Source organism: Cucurbita pepo, chromosome LG16 (assembly GCF_002806865.2).
Source record: "Cucurbita pepo subsp. pepo cultivar mu-cu-16 chromosome LG16, ASM280686v2, whole genome shotgun sequence".
Taxonomy (NCBI): Eukaryota; Viridiplantae; Streptophyta; class Magnoliopsida; order Cucurbitales; family Cucurbitaceae; genus Cucurbita; species Cucurbita pepo.
Genome location: NC_036653.1, coordinates 5,696,116 through 5,713,664, shown reverse-complemented (window position 1 = coordinate 5,713,664; position 17,549 = coordinate 5,696,116). Strand labels below are relative to the sequence as shown.

Sequence of the window (17,549 nt, the reverse complement as noted above, 5' to 3'; positions counted from 1 at the left end):
TTCCGTTTTTAATATAATTTATACTAAAAATGTAAATCATTCTAATAATTTTAATACTGCAATATAGTCTTTTCATGTTTTAAATATATATATAAAGTGAGCTGGACAAGATGGAGAATTGGCAGAGACAGAAATAGAGAATATAATTCAAGTCCAGTCTCCATTCAAATAAATAAATAAATAATTCCAATATGAATAGACCAACCATAATTAGCAATATTGAATAAAATTAAAATTACAGTGAAATATGTTTTTTTTTTTTTTTAATTTCAAAAATTAAATAGACACACTTTAATTTTTATAGTCCAAAAGCACTTTTTATTATTATTATTATTATTTATTTTAATAGCTTTACTTATTTAAATGGGGTCATGAGAAACCAATCATATCCAAGTAGAAGACGTGGCTATCTCATAAGCATAAGCTGGATTCAAACTGCAGTCAATAATACAACTCTAAATACAACACTTATTAAACTGATATTAATTATTAATTACACTATACGACAAAATAACATTATAATAAAATGTCGGAGCAACCAAACAAGCTTTAATTTCTCAAAACTTTATCAGAAACTTACACATAATTTCTCCGAATACGCATAACCAAATTATATAATAAAGTTTTAAAATATCCATAATTCAATCGCCCAAAATATATATATATACTATATATTAAAAAATAGGTATTTTAATAAAATAATATATAACTAAATTTCTTCTTAAAATAATATAAAATTTTAATTAATTAAGAGGGCGTGACAAAAACAACGTTGAACAGACTTCTCGTAATATACATGTTTTTTTTTTATATATTTCATTCTGTCTACGGAATCGACTTGAAGTCGCTGTTGTTATTTATTTATTTAAAAATAATAATCTCGTTTTTTTTTTTTTTTGTTAAAAATATCTTAATTAGATAAAGCAATATATTAATTATGTATTTAGGGGACGACGGCTTTAGAAAGCTATCTTTAGACAAGCGAGGCGTTCACATTCATGTGACAGCTTGATTATTAAGACAAGGAGTTGGAATTAATTAACAAAATACCATTACTTTGACTTAGGAGGAAAAGGGGTATTTTTGTAAATTAAGCAAAAGGAGTTCCCGGCGGCTGACGGGGTAAGGAGTATGCGTGGGGAGGCTGCCACCGCTAAATTATCGTTATCTGCCTATTTCAATAGCTGAATTAATAAAAATAATTCTAAATTTGTAATTTATCTAAATATAATAATAATACTTTTTTAAAATTTTAAAAACATATTTACCATTAATTTTTACATCTAAACTATTTTTTGTTATTTTTTCGTATTAAAATTCAATTATTAAATTTTTAATATTCGTTATAATCAGTGTTTCAATGTAAAAATATATATTTTTAATCAAATTTAATTAACTAATTAATTTATATAACAATATATTAAATATTATTAATTTTAATTTATGACAACATAATTTTTTTTTATAATATTTAAAAATAAATATAGCTATTGAAATCGTCCATTCTATTTTAAACTAAAAGAATATTAACATTTTATAATTACACAACTTACATCAATTTGTGTTTAAGAACATGTTTGGTAAGTTTATCCTACGAGTTATACACATGTTTTTTATTTTATTATTGATTAAATAAAAAACATTTACTCGAGATTATCTCCTCATCATGAATATTAAATTTTATATAAAAATTATTAATATACAATAATTATGGAATGATAATGTAATTAATTTGGCTAATAATAAACTTAAATTATTTTGTGTATACCGTCTTCAAATTCTAAATTTTTAATTTATGGATGCACTAAATTCAAAATTAAATATACTTAATCAACTAATTTTTTTTTATAAAAAAAATAAAATTTGTAGAAACTTATTATCTATAAAATTAAATTTTAGAATATTTACAAATTTATTAATACTTAAATAAAATAATAATAATAAATAAAAGTTATGATAATTTAAGTGGGCCAATAGGGCCCAAACCGAAGAGCTGTCCTGCTGGAATAGAGTTCACATTCACACCATATTTTCTGTGACAATTATTTATATTTTTCAGTCATGAGCCTCACAATGTAATGTATCCCCTCACATTTTTCATATTCTATAACAATATATATATATATATATATATATATATATATATATATATATATATATCAAAGTTTTATGTGTTATATAATTAAATTAAATAAAAAACAGTTGTAAAATCGTCGCTAAATTTAAGGCATAATGGCAGTATTAATCTTTTAAAAAAAATTGAATTACAATAAGGTTTGACCTATAATTAAGGTGTAATTAATTTGTGAATTTTGTAATGTTTAAGAGATTAATTACAATAATTAAGTTTAAGGAGTGATTAATCAATTTGAATGTTTCATGATTGTGACAAGAAAATTAAAATAAAATAAATGAAGTAATGTATGTAGACAGGTGGTCCTAATGGATTTGTGATAAATATAAAATAACTGAATTTAATTATGCTCCTAACACATGGGGAGTTATTTAAAAAGTTGATTAGGAAGTACTTGAATTAAATGAGAAGCCAAACAGTCCAAATTCGGGGGGCCGTTGGAGTGCACGATATAAGGAAGGGGGGCGTTGCGTTTGTGATCTTGTTTTTTTTTATCTCAGTTAACGCGGCGCAACAAACGCTCTCTCATGTGCCTTTACGCTACGTCTCTCTGTCTCTCGCTGAATCTATAAAATCATTTGCGTCCGTTTTTGCTCTCTGAAATCTCTGCTTTGCAGAACAGAGGCGCAGATTCAGTGAAGAATTCGGTTTCCGTTGCTATGGGGAATAGCTGTTTTAAAAGCAATAAAGTTATGGCGCAAGATGAATCTTGTTTGGCTTTGTCTAATTCGCCTCCTGTGGAAGCTAAGAAAGTAGAGGAGAAACCGGTGGCCGGATCGGCTATGGCGAAGCCGAAGACGGCAGAGGAGAGAAGCGGTGCGGCTGGAGGTAAGAAGGTAGTGAGGTTTAAGCTACAAGAAGAAGACGAAAACTCCGGTGGAAGTGGCGGAGATGGAGACAGAGCCGGAGTATTGAGGATTAAAGTGGTGATGTCTCAGAGAGAGTTGAAGCAGATATTGAAGGAAAAAGAGAACAGTTCACGTTCGTTGGAGGAATTGATTGCTGAATTTAAGGTGAAAGGCAGAACGACGGTTTCAGATGCGAGAATCGATGAAGTTGAGGATGAAAATGGAAGCAGGAGGCCGGCTTTGGAATGTATTCCTGAAGGTCTCCACTAAAATCTCTCTCTCTCTCTCTCTCTTAACGCAATCTGAAATATTACTGTGGTGTGTTATTTGATCACCAAAACTATTATATCTGTGTGTGATTCGAAGTCGAGTCGTCTTCTTGAAGTTGTTGTGTTCGATTCTGTTCATAGTATATGAAGAACAGTATAGGATGTAAGTAATTTTTGTAATCATAGTGACATTTTTAGATGGATTATCAGATCGATGTATGGTTTTTCCCCTTCTTGTATCAAAGTATTAGAACTTCTTATTCTGAGTTTGAAATCGGTACATATTCTCTCCTCTTTTACACCTATTATCATGATTTTTCATCCACTGAAACGAATCAGAACAGTGTACAAAGTCTTGCAGATTAGCGAATCAAATCCAAAACTTGATAGATCATAGCCACTAAAAGTTAATGTGGCCAGAGCGCAAGGATGTGAACAGGAACGAACTGTGCAACTGTAAAGCTACCTTAATCTGCAAGATATTTCACAACAAATTATTGAGTGTTCTTCGTTCTTTTCCTTTTTGCCAAACTAATTAGCTTTTTCTCTCCCTTTATCTTTCGTGAGAAATCATCCTTGCCAAATCAATTAACCTTTATTCTCCGCTCGTGATCTTTAATTGTTTTTGTTTTAATTTAGTTTTATTCTTTATCTTTAAAAAATTAGAGTTTTGAATTTCCCAAATAAATTAGAGCTTTGAATTCGCTTTTTCATGAAATTAGAGATGAAAGTATCAAATCGTATTCTCTCTATCTCGTGAAATTAGATTCTTACTATTGGACGATGAAAGTATCAAATAATACTCACTCTTTTGTGATGAGGTGGGGACCGAGAATACTCTCTCCATTGGAATGAACATTTTGGGAAAGTAAAAAAAAAAATCATGAGAGATTACACTCTAAAGTGGACAATATCGAGCTTACACTCATACCAGACAATATCATATGATCGTAGAGAGTCAAAGTGCTTACAAAGTGGACAATATCATGTGGAGAGTTAAAGTGCTTATACTCAAAGTGGACAATATTATATGATCGTCGAGAGTCCAATGTCGCATGATCGTGGAGAGTCGTGTTCATCTCATCTAACACCTACCTTTCAAAAAAATATTTATGATATTTATCGTTTGTTTGTAAAAAAAAAATATATATATATATAATTATTTCAAATGTTATAATACCACTTTTAGCCTTGGTCTATCATGAGTGAGATCATTCAATAGAATGGATATATTGGTCATTTCAACGACTTTTTAACACTTATTAACCATCACACACGTATAATAATTAACTTTATATAATTATTAAGCGAAAATAATGTTGGGTGATTTATAATTTGAGTTCAAAGTAATTGAAAAACAAAATTCAAATATTAAAATAAAATGTAATATATTGTTTCTTGCATACAATTAATGAGGACGTGACTGATAATTTAAGGAAAAAAAAAATTGTAATTATTGCGTGGAACTGGGTCAATAATAATAATAATAATTATTATTATTATAATAAAGATCGTAATCTTTTTTTATTATATATAATTGTTTGTAATCTTTTTAAAAAGGTATGATATCTTTAGTAAATTTGAAGTATATGGCCATAATAAATGACATAATTTTAGCATAATATATATACAACCACCCTTTTTAAATATGGGATATGAGCATAATAAATGTCTCGCAAACAACGGATTTATTCGGTATTTATTTATTTATTACTTCCTTTTAATTATTTTAAAAATGCACTATTGCATAAATATATATAATTGCTAATTGTTAAATAGAGTGAGAAAAAAAAAATTAATACCATTTGAATTTTCAAAATATTTATGCAATAATGCATTTTAATATAGTGAATGAATCTTATATTGCATTTTTATACCATTTGAGGCATATAAATTCAGATTAATATTGGATAAATAAATATTAATAGCAAAATATAGTGAATGAATCTTATTAAATTGAGTAATATTTATGACAAAAATTAAAAAACGAGACCTATTTTTTTAAAAATGTTTAACGCTCTTTATTTACTTAAATAAATACTTTAAAAAGTTATTTAAGAGAGCCGTAGATATTAATTTGAATATAAATTAAATTTATCATATTAAAAAATATATTTGTCATATAAATTGATATTTTAAAATTACTAATTCAAAATTTATTATAATTATTCCAAAATATAATATATTTATTACAAAATTTTGATATTTTAAAATTACAAAATCAAAAGTCAAATTTTACGTAGAGTAAAAATATAAAAAAATGCTCTTTTACCTTGTTTTACTAACGAAAACGGTAAAAAAATAAAAATAAAAATAAAAATAAAAATAAAAATAAAAATAAAAATAAAAACCATAAGATCACGTGACTAAATACAGCCCACCCACGCCCTACAAATTCAAAACGGAGGCCGCCGTTTCGCACACTCAATTTCCCTCCACTGGGTTCCCGCTTCTCTCTCTCTCAGGCCTGGAACTGCAACAGCCATTAAACCCTAACTGTTCTTCGATCTCGCTCACTCCCCTTCCATTGATCGACGCCGATTCAGAATCATGAATCGCAGGGTTCAATTCTCGCACAAACAACGTGCAAATCGCACGGAGCAATTCCACAAGTACTTGAAGCCCGGTGCCCTGGCGAAGATGCGAGACTCGCGAATCAGCGCCAGATCGTACCGATACAACTCGCTTTCTCAGATCTATCTCCGCCGTACTGCTTCTCTGGAGTCGTCTCCACTTTCCGCTATCGGTCAATCGGAGATTGACGTGGATGATTTCCCTTCTTTGGCTGGAAGGGTTTACGGTCCCTTATGCCTCAAGAGGAAGAAGTTCGCGGGAATTAAGTCTACGTGGTTCCCGAGCCCTAATTTGCAGACTCCAACTACCGATTTAACTGGAGAGCCGATTATTGATGCGTTTAATAGTGATGTTGCTGCGCATTGAGTATAGATTTTCATATTACAGTGAATTAACGCTTTGTTTTTCTGTTGTTCTGTATGTAGATTGTCATCGACTGGGTGGTGTGGTCTGTTTCTTTCAATTTTATTATAGGTATAATTCTTTTCAAGGGTCTGGGTATGAATAATTACAGTGGAAAGTTTTATTATGACACATGGAACCTATTTGGAATTGATCTTGTTTCATCCAAACCGGTGTCCGATTGTTTTACTCTTGACTATTAAGCATCGGATTTATAGATATGCATGTTCTCATGGGTGATCAATTTTATTTGAAACTGAAGTGGGTTCAATTAAGGAAGTGATTGATGAGTTCTTGTTCTTGTTTCATTATATAGTCAGCACAACAAGGTTTAATTTCGTTTTCGTTTGTGTGGCTATTTTAGAAGGTAATACTTGAGACATTAAGGTAAAGATGGAGTTACATGTAGAGGATTTTAAATGCTCATCTTTATTTGGGTTATACTTCCATACTTTTTGCTCATAATTGTTCCTTATCTCACATTTCTGATGATATTGTTGTCGGTTAACTTGAATTGCTGCAATGCCATTTCTCTTGATATGTAAATGATCGAGTTTGGTCATTTGGCCATTCTTTACTGATGCTGTTTTGCATATTACGACTCTGAACAACACTATACCTGTATTAAACTCTATCTCTAACGCTCTTCACTTTATTAGGGGTGGACATCGAAGCACAGCACGGAAAGGGTAAGTAATGACTTGATTAATCGAGTTATATTTATATCGACGGTCTATCTTTAACATCTTTGTAATTTTGCTTTTGTGCAAATATTGTACTTGCTATTCTAGGCTAATGTTTGATGAATTGGTGAATGGTCGGTTCATTACCTACATGTTCAATAATTTATACTCTATTTGTTGAACTATACTTGATATCTTTTTTAATTAATTGATTTATTTGACATAAATGTTAATGAATTCCCAACTTCCCAATTTTTTTTTATTGTCTTAATAATTAATTGATTTATTTGATATAAATGTTAATTTTATATCTAATGGAAACTAAAAAATCTTAATTTTGTGTTGTAAATGAGTTTTTAAAAATCTCAAATGTTGTAAACTAAATTTGAAACTTTAAAAGTACGAAAGACCAAATAAAGAGAAGCCAAATTTATAAGTTAAATTTGTAATTTAATCTACTATTTTTTTAGATATTAAATAATAAAAACAAAGTGAAAAACAACATTTCTATATGGATTTTTTAAAAGACTTATAATATATTATATTTTAAACTTAAATTAAAAAAAACAATAATTGTATTTAACACAATAATTTCAATATAAATCGCATATCACGTAAACATCGTGCAACTCACCGGATATTAGCTTACTTCTAGACTCCAATTTTAGAGTTTTTCTTTATAAAACTACTCTAATTAATTAATTATTTTTTTAAAATACATTATTCTTTAAATTTGCCAATGGGCAAATAAAAAAAAAAAAATCGTGATAAATAAATAGGAAAAAAGGATTTAGCAATAGTTCATTGGAAACGACGACGTATAGAGTCCTCGTCGTCCTCCGTATTTGTTCCCCTTGTTTTATTTCGTTTATATTAAATAATAAAAAAATAAATTCAGTCTTCACTGCGTCGTTCCCACGCAAATTCAGAAAGCTCATCGACACTTCAGACAGAGGAACAAGACTTGAACAAGAGAGGGAGAACAGAGCGCGCGAAGCAAAGAAAATGGCGGAGCCCAAAGTAAAATACGATCGCCAACTCAGGTCTTCCTCATTTCGTCTCTCACACCTTCCTCATTCCTCAATCTTGAACTCTTCTTCTTATTTCGATTCTTTGCCTCTATCTTCTATCTCCGTTTTTGCCCTAACTCTGTACCAGTAGCATACTCCACCTTCAAGTTGTCTGTACTTCTTCTCTCGTTAATTTATCTTTAGGTTTATCTGTTCTTTCGTCCAGTGAAAGAAAAGAAGCGCAAATGTTTATGAACTAATCCGCATTTGGCGCAAACAAAGTTCGCGCACTTCTTAGTTTCTTGGTGTCCTCGTTACCCAGCATCTGTTCCCGCTATGATTAACCATTGACATTTTTTTTCTTTATAGGAATTGCTGGAATTTTCGTGATTGCATATATATATATATATTTTCTTTTATTGTAACTATATATTGCTCGACGATATATAGTTTGTCGGTAAGTTTACAAGTAATGAATTTACATCGGAGCTTAGGTTTTACTCACATCATTGCGGCAACCTAGTTCTTGTAGTATTATCTCTATGGAGAAATGGGTTACCTAGAGTGTTTCTTTCTTTCTTTTTGGGTCAAATTTATCATTTAGCAAACTTGTTCGACTAAATTTAATCATCTTTATTACCTTTATGTTCTGAAAGCTTTTATCCCGTGATATCGTAGGATCTGGGGTGAACAAGGGCAGGCAGCCCTTGAAAAAGCGAGTATATGCCTTCTCAATTGCGGGCCTACTGGTTCCGAGACATTGAAAAATCTAGTACTTGGAGGGATTGGAAGCATCACTATAGTTGACGGTACCAAGATAGAAGAGGGCGACCTTGGCAACAACTTCATGGGTAAGTAAGTTATATGTCACTGTTGCTTCTGGTAATGGAGCCCGATTTGTAATTGGCAATTGCCTATGGACCTACGAATGATATTTTCTCATAATTTAACTTGAAATTTGAAGTTAAATTGATTATTCGGGAGGACTATCAATTAGAATTCTGGAATTGCCTTTCCATAATAATCTTTTGAAAAATCATTCTGTCAACAATGAAATGAATCTTCTTTCCAATCTGCTGTCCGTATGTACTTGAATAATCTACTTCAATACTAATCAATACTTTTGAGCTATAACTACTTCTGTAAGGAAAGAAAAACATGGTTCATCAACTAAACCTTATCTTGTTTTGTGTGAATATTTTTCTAGTGGATGAATCTAGTATTGGACAGTCAAAGGCAAAGTGTGTATGTGCATTTCTTCAAGAACTAAATGATGCTGTGAAAGCTAAGTTTATAGAAGAGTGTCCGGAGGCATTAATTGAAACAAGGCCATCATTCTTTTCACAGTTTACATTAGTAGTTGCCACACAGGTACTGTGATATACATGCTTAGTTCAATTGATGTTGCCCCTCTTTGCTGAAATTCTTGGTTTTTCTCTTGCCTGTCATCTCTTATATCATGTCCTTTGTGCAATTGTTTTCGCATCACTTGGATTGTGTCGTATTCTTTTTAGTTGCATTTGTAAAATTATTATTATTTATAAGAAACTAAAAAGTTTCAAGGAGTGAATAATTTTTGAAAGTTTTGGAAAAGTCACACTGAAAAACTGCATGAACCTTGATTAGCTCAAAGCTTTCTTCCCAAGGGTAAGTTTTTCCATAAGAGATGCTTTTCTTACTCTCATACCAAATTCCTCGAGTCATAGATTTAACAATTTTACTCAAAGGGTTCTTGTTGGGAGATATTTTTAGCCCTGAAAATTAGTAACCTTAGGAACATATAACAAATTCAAGCCTGTACGGTGGATGCTTTTTGGTTAAATCTCTTATTAGCAAATTGATGGTTGGTAAAAAGGTTAAAGTTTTTTTTTGTGTAGTTGGCATGCTTAGAAAGCCTCAACAATAGCGGAAAGTGCACAAACTCCAATTTTCTGTTCTTGGTTTTGTTAAATAGTGAGTTTTTTCTTTGGTTACTTGTTTTCTGTAATTTGTCATGGTATGGAAATTTTTTTTTCTAAGGTTTTGTTGGAAAGAAAGTCGTATTTGGACACTTTGAATTGCCCTTTTAATGGACACTTTGAATTTATTCAGTTGGTTGAAGAATGGATTGTGAAGCTAGATAAAATCTGTAGGAACGCAAATGTCATATTGGTCGTTGCACGCTCCTACGGCCTCACTGGGCTTGTCAGAATCAGTTTAAAGGTAAAGTATTACTAATGCTACTTCAATTACCCAATTCAAAGAAATAATCATGTGGTATGTATAGAAGGGTTCAAAGTATTTATATTACCATTTCTGGGGAAAAAATACCTGACACATGATATTTGACTAATCTGGATCCTTTACTAGCCCTTATTAAACTTGTACTTTTCAGTTATCATGTATATTTACCTGAATTCCGGCTTAATATCAAATAACTAGATGTGATTGTTAGCTTGAACTTGGAGAAATAGAGGCTCGTGATTAAAAGCTTTTGCAGGTTGAAATGGTAAATTGCTGACGTAAAACAGCTTAACTGTCACTTCTTTGAGTCCCATATATAAGCTACTTAATGTCTATTGGGGTCTTGTCTGTCACAAATATTTCAATATGGTTCACTTGCACAAACAGTTTTAATTTTTTAAATAAGTGTTTACTACATGGTTTCAAAAGATAAAATATTGTATATAGTCAAGGGCGCTAAAATAAGATATTTTATCCATGTATATCAGGAGCATACTGTCATTGAGTCAAAGCCCGATCATTTTCTGGATGATCTTCGGTTAAATAACCCATGGCCAGAGCTGAGGAGGTAGAGTTTTTAGTCACATCCTTTCCATCTTTTTAATAGGATGGATTTCATATGTCAATATTGTCTGTTTGCATTAGTTTTTGGTCTATCTAAGCTGTGAAGTTTACTATTAAGCACAATCACTGATTGGAGAACATAGACGTTACATTCTTTCAAATTTTGATATACCATGTACTCACCTCTTGACAGGTTTTCTGAAACTATTGATGTCAATATTCCTGACCCTGTTGCACACAAACACACTCCATATGTTGTTATTCTTGTCAAGATGGCTGAAGAGTGGGCCAAAAGCCACGGTGGCAGTTTACCATCAAGCAGAGAAGAGAAGAAAGAATTCAAGGTTGCCTTTTATTTGCCTTTTTGCAATCAGTAACATGTGATAGTCACTAAAATTGTGGGCTCTTGGACAATGCAGGATCTCCTCAAAGCCAAGATGATTGCAATGGATGAAGATAACTACAGAGAAGCTATTGAAGCTTCGTTCAAAGTCTTTGCTCCGCATGGAATCAGTAAGCGGGCATTTTTTAAAAACATTTAGACTAATTGATCTAGGAACACAAACCTGCTGTTGATCTTAGATATTGATTTGTGAAAGCTGTTCTATCAGTTACTTGTTTCGTAGTCTTCCCTTTTGGAGTTGTCTCACATCCTGGGTCTTTTGTTGAAATTTCATCTATTTTCTTCAAAGCAGTGCCTAGAAGGGTCCTCTTCCCTGAAGAAGAAATTTGGTTGGAGCTAATTTTTTAGGACCTCATAAGCTCTAGGTCTAGATGGGTTATTTGCTGAATTGTTTGAAAGATGTTGGAGTACTTGCAAGCATGATATTATGGAGAATGGAGATGATCCATGATTGTTTGAGAGCGGTGGCATTCTTGACATTCTCAATGGAATTATCAATTGTGCCCATACCATAGTAGGTTGGTTCTGAGGTCCTCGACTTCAATCCCTTAACCTCACTAGCTTGGAGATTGAAAGAAAAACAACCTAAAATAATTATCACATCACAAGACTGGAGATTGAAAAAAAAAAAGACGACCGAAAAGAATAAAAAGAAAACAGATTAACTAAACCCTGCCAGACACAACCTATACTCCAAACACAAGTTTCAGAAGCCCAACCAACCCTGCATCCCAAATGCGGGTTTCAGAAACCTTAGGATTTTTTATTCCCGCCAATCAACCCATTGGTTTCAGGACAATATCTAGAAGGATCCTCACGTGGTTCTGTCTCTAGATTGATCTACCAGGTGCCAAAAAGTGTCGCACACCGTTTCTTCTTTTTCCTGTTTGCTTGCAAAAATCTGGGGGAAAAACCTTTCATTCCTTTCATTGGTTCACATCTATTCCAACTAATATCAACACCATGTTCTCGGAATCTGTTCTTTTAAAAAAGGAAAGGAAGTTCTTGTGCATTTTGAGAGACTCTTTTAAGCTTCTTACAGTAGAATATCAAAATATTAAAACATCTTTTCAGGTTATTGATTACTGTCCTTACTCGAGTTCCATCATCAGGTTTGTATTTATAGCTAAACTCGTGTCAATTGAAGTTGGAAGTTAAAAAAGAAGAAGAAAGAAAAAGATCTTTTTTGGAAGTTGGTGCTGCTAGTTTAATTTCTCTAGCTCTTCTTAAAGTTAGTTTTCACTTAACGTGGTCCAACTATTTCTGAATGTCATGGAAAGGATTGTGGAGTATCACCTCTTGTTGTACATGGTAGTTGAACGTATAATGTCTTGAGACTGCCTACAGTTTTAATGAAATTAGAATTGTCAATTGGAGTGTCTGATGGCGTATTTTAAGGTTTTTGTTCAAATCAAATTTTTTAGTTCCTAAAAGGTGACAGATCTACTTAGTGTCTAGAAATATGAGCACCATTATTTATCATTTTCTTCATATCAGGTCCAGATCTGAAACAGATAGTTGATGATAGCTGTGCTGAAGTTGATTCTAATTCATCAGATTTTTGGATATTAGTGGCTGCTTTGAAGGTTACTGAAACTTTTTCACTACTACTTTAGCTCTGTATCTCCAACAATTGACGATTTCTTTTTAGGTGTTATTTCGAGTTATGACAATCAGACTTATATAGTACTTGAGGTTCTTAGAAATGACCAGTCACCACCATCTTGCTTAACTATCACATTCTTCTAATTCATATGATGGCTGGATATTTAATTGATTTGTTGCATGTATATTGCTTGATCTATTCTTAACAATCCTTAGATTGGAGGATCTGCTTGTGGATCTACTTGTTTGTTCTCATTATTCCTTTTGAGGGATCAGGAAATGCAAGTGTGATTCACTTGAATTAACATACTGTTAAATTACCGTAGTAAATTTAACTTCGCTTCTGATTCATTGTTTTATTTTATAATAGCTAAATATCTACGGATTCATGTGGTTTAAATCAATCAATTCTTAAGTAATTCATGCATTACATATGATTCTGTTTAATCATCCAAAATTTCAAAATATATTGTTATAAGAAGTAATTTTGCGATTGACATTATTAATTTATAGCACATTTATATATTATTATTATTATACCAAACTAAAGACTTAATATTTATTGATCTTAGTAATATCGCCAATAATAATTAATACCTTAATAGTTATTTTTTTTATTGATAAGAAAATTGTATGGAACAATGTGTCAAAATATATTGTATTGCTGTTACTGCTATTCTTCTCTTTGGTATAGAATGAAATCATTTTGGATTGAAAGTTGAAAAGACCTCGAGTATCTTTTAAAATTTGGCTGTTTAACCATTATTATTTTGACCCCTGACCTTCGTCTCACCCTCTCTCCTCTATTTTCATCTATCTGTTCATTAACGCAAGTATTGATTTGGAAATTCTAACAATATCGTAAGCATTACTTCCAAAGTTGTGGCCTGAACTTGATGTAGTTGTACTCCATTTTCCTTTAAAATGTTTCTTTAATTTCTCTGCAGGAGTTCATAGCGAATGAAGGAGGTGGTGAGGCACCCATGGAAGGATCAATACCAGATATGACATCTTCAACTGAGTGAGTGTCTCAATTTTCTAGAAAATACCATGAAATTTAACTAACTTATTTATTGACTGAAGGGCTGGATTCTGCCTTTTGTAGGCACTATGTTAATTTGCAAAACATCTATCAAGCTAAGGCCGAGGCTGACTTCATGCTAATAGAGGAAAGAGCAAGAAACATTTTGAAAAAAATTGGCAGAGATCCAAATAGCATCTCTAAAACGACAATCAAAAGCTTCTGTAAAAATGCAAGAAAGCTGAAAGTATGCTCTACTATGATCATTGTCATAATACTTATTATTCTTTTTGTACAATCTGCTGGTATCCCAAGTTGATAGGACAGGAGCCTTCTAATTTAATCCTGTCATTCTCCATGATATTCTAAGAATCTTCCTTTAAAGAGCCTAATTATGATTTAGCCATCATGACGTATGTGGTCAGAGCTTTTTAAGTTTTTCCTAGGAGTTCTGGATGTATCACAGGACAGATTTCCTCTCTGTCTAAATGGTTCTCTATCTTGTTTAATAATTTTTTAGTTTCTTGATAAATTAAAGAACTACCTATCAGGAATCCACCAATGTATTTTGAATTCACCTTCGCATGTACAAAGCTCCCTTTGCTCAGATAAATGTAGTGTGGTATGATTGTGTAGTGCATAATGGCTGAATATGTTGCTCTCAAAAACTTTATTCTACTTCAACTGAGGCATTTGTGTGGATGCATGCCTACAAATTCGTGCATATACCGTTTTATTTTTTCTAATGGATTATGGGAAATTTTTGTAGGTTTGCAGATATCGTTCACTTGAGGATGAGTTCAATTCTCCTATCTTCGCTGAGCTACAGAAGTATCTAACTGACGAGGATTTCAGGTTACACTAAATTAGTCAACGTGCTTCTTACTTTGTTTTCTGATGTTACATTTTTACTTTATTCAGTGCAATGATGAATGGACGATATCATATAATTTCATTTGTATTAAAATACGATGTTCTTAGAAATCCTTTCTTTGGTATTTTTAATAGCAATAAATAAATAAATAGATTTAATTACTTATTGGCGTAAAAACTATTTATTATCAATCTTAAATGTGGACAATAATGTTACATCTCTGTTTTTTTATACAAGTATTTGCCCTTTCAACATCTTTGTGCCGATTTTGGTATGTTTCTTTTCAGTAGCTCAATTTCTTTCAGGCAACCAGTTTTACCAGGGAGAGTTGTTTGCTTACTATTTTATTATCTATTTATGCATCCAATATTATTGCAATCAATTTATCATTATTATTTTTTTTGGGTAAGTGCGCTTTCATTGAGAAAACCAATTTTTGTTGCTACATGGTAGTTGGGTTCGTTTCTCTGCATTTGTTTACCGAAGATCTTGGAACTTCTCTTCAACTGAATAAGTATATATATTAAAAAATAAGTAATCTCTACTCTATTGACATTTATTTCTCTTCTTCCAGCGTGGCAGTTGGATTTTATATTCTGCTTCGAGCTGTTGATCGTTTTGCTGCCAATTACAACAGTTTTCCCGGGCAATTTGATGGGTAGTGTCTGATGCTGTTTTGTGGGATGTGTTTCTTTAATAATGATATAGACTTTTAACTAATTGATGCTCTTGCAGTGGGATTGACGAGGACATATCTCGATTGAAAACGACTGCCGTTGGCCTACTCAGTGACTTGGGTTGCAATGGCTTGACATTATCAGAGGACCTCATTAATGAGATGTGCCGATTCGGTGCGGCAGAGCTCCATGCAGTCGCTGCTTTCATTGGTGGAATTGCATCACAAGAAGTAATCAAGGTAAAGTTAATACTTTCTGGGCCTTTTTTTTCCCCCTTTCATCTATCATTTGATATTTTACCCCCTACCTAAAGTGACATTTGCATGAAAGCTTCGATCTCCTAGAATGACGTATTAAAAAGGTTCTCTTTTTTCTTCAGCTAATCACCCGACAGTTTGTACCCATGTCTGGAACTTTCGTATTCAATGGCATCGATCACAAGTCGCAGTTATTATCGCTCTAGTGACTTTTAGACCCATACCTTAAGTTCTACTGGATTTCGATTTCCCAGATTCGCCTCGCTTCGATTCTTATTGGCAGACCAGGCATTTTCCCTGGAGGAGAAAGCGCTTACTTCTTTGTTGGAGCTATGGTATGGTACACATTGCATGATTCTATACTTCGGTATGCAATTACCTTATTAGATCGAATTTTTGGCATAATTTTTCAGAATATCAGAATATCATCGGTAGAACAAAAAAGGGTTACAGGAAAGTTTCCAATGCCTATAACCTTCAATCCTACGAGAGTAGTATGCCTCTTGAATTTGCCTCCTCTCCTGAGTCTCTTGAATCACTTTGGGTCTCAAAAATATTATTATTATGATCGTATATGGGGAATTACTGACTTCGGAAAATAGATTATTGTTCTTTTGTTTTTGCCTTTTAATCTTTCTTCCCTTGTTACACTGGGTATTAAATATTTTATATTTTGATTGAACGTATTGCCTTTTTTATTTTAAAATATAGCCACTTTTAAATCCCACTAGTAAGCCACTTTTAACTCATAATATCGATATGAGATATGAGCATATATAGTGGAGGTGGTCAGAGGATGGTGGAGAGATGAGCGAGGATTATTGGGAGTGAGTCCCACATTGACTAATTTAGGGAATGATCATGGGTTTATAAATGAGGAATACTATCTCCATTGGCATGAGGCATTTTGTGAAAGTCTAAAGCAAACCCACGAGAGTTTATGCTCAAAATGTACAATATCATACCATTATGGAGATCCGTGATTTCTAACACAGGAACGGCTCTTCGTCTTCAAAAACAAAAGGTATAAACGTCGCTCTGTTCAATATGAGCAACCATGTCATCCTTTACCAACCCCACCTACCATACTTTTGTCACCTTCCCTAAGGGACTAATTTGCTAATTATTATCATCTTTATTATTTTATTTTTTATTTAGTGGAGGATGTGGATAATTATTTTAGAAGTAAAGATAATGCCATCAAATTTATTACTATTATTATATTTAATAGTTGCACAGATTTGAATATCTCACTTCAGAACAAAGCAAATGTGATTATACTTATTTTGAAAAGTTTTATATATTCTTATTCTGTTATTTTCAAGAGGTTTTAATTATTTTTGTACATTAAATAAATAATAATTTCTCCATTGTTTTTTACTTTTTAGTGATGACATGGCAATCATACTGTTATCATTTGCCAGTTTGGACATAAGTGTCAGGGGCATAACTGGAAAATCATCATTCGTAAGAAAATTGTTACGAATTTATCCAATTAAGTTGCAATTTTATTCTAATTTTCACGCTTTTATGCATTAAATCAAACTCAAATTTTCAAATTATTAAGCTAGGGTAAAATATTAAAATTAAAATTAAAATTTCTTTACTGTCAACAATATAATAATAGAAAATAACAATAACATCCTAATTTAATATTTGAAAAATTATAAAGAAAATTCCTCACTTTAATGCTTTAAGGAATATTGGCTCGAAAGATTAAAAGGAACAAATGGAAAACAGTGAACAAAAATTCCGATTTGGGCACATTTTTCCATTTCCTATCAACTTTTTGTCCTAAGAAAGTAAGTGGAACACTTTCAACTTTTACTCTTTGACCTATTAAAAATATATATATATTTTTTTATATATAGTTAATTACCCGACTCAACCCTTCAATTTTTTATGGAGTTTTCGGGCAATTAGTCCAATCATATTGGCTGTTATATAAACACTGATAAATTAAAGTTTAACTTATTAATGTATTGTTAAATTGAGCGTAATTCGG

At 31.9% G+C, this 17,549-nt stretch overlaps 2 protein-coding genes across 2 annotated transcripts; both read left to right on the top strand.

Annotated features, from left to right (window-relative positions):
* Positions 1-5,675: 5,675 nt before the first annotated feature.
* Positions 5,676-6,520, top strand: LOC111777660. Its single transcript, XM_023657363.1, has one exon. It carries the CDS (start codon positions 5,802-5,804, stop codon positions 6,189-6,191), a length of 390 nt encoding a protein of 129 aa, XP_023513131.1. The 5' UTR covers positions 5,676-5,801; the 3' UTR covers positions 6,192-6,520.
* A 1,298-nt stretch (positions 6,521-7,818) lies between these two features.
* Positions 7,819-16,175, top strand: LOC111777528 (NEDD8-activating enzyme E1 regulatory subunit AXR1). Its single transcript, XM_023657170.1, has 14 exons — positions 7,819-7,953; positions 8,599-8,771; positions 9,128-9,291; positions 10,012-10,122; positions 10,632-10,711; positions 10,901-11,051; positions 11,127-11,220; positions 12,608-12,696; positions 13,663-13,736; positions 13,821-13,983; positions 14,506-14,591; positions 15,185-15,268; positions 15,346-15,526; positions 15,667-16,175. The coding sequence occupies exons 1-14, from the start codon at positions 7,916-7,918 to the stop codon at positions 15,748-15,750; spliced, it is 1,572 nt and encodes a 523-aa protein (XP_023512938.1). The 5' UTR covers positions 7,819-7,915; the 3' UTR covers positions 15,751-16,175.
* Positions 16,176-17,549: the final 1,374 nt, after the last annotated feature.

What these genes read in the sequence shown, in the direction of transcription:
- LOC111777528 (XM_023657170.1), top strand. Translation starts at nt 7,916, where the DNA reads ATGGCGGAGCCCAAAGTAAAATACGATCGCCAACTCAG. An exon ending in CCTTGGCAACAACTTCATGG is followed by an intron (nt 8,772 to 9,127) that starts GTAAGTAAGTTA and finishes ATATTTTTCTAG; the next exon opens with TGGATGAATCTAGTATTGGA. An exon ending in TATTAGTGGCTGCTTTGAAG is followed by an intron (nt 12,697 to 13,662) that starts GTTACTGAAACT and finishes ATTTCTCTGCAG; the next exon opens with GAGTTCATAGCGAATGAAGG.
- LOC111777660 (XM_023657363.1), top strand. Translation starts at nt 5,802, where the DNA reads ATGAATCGCAGGGTTCAATTCTCGCACAAACAACGTGCAAATCGCACG.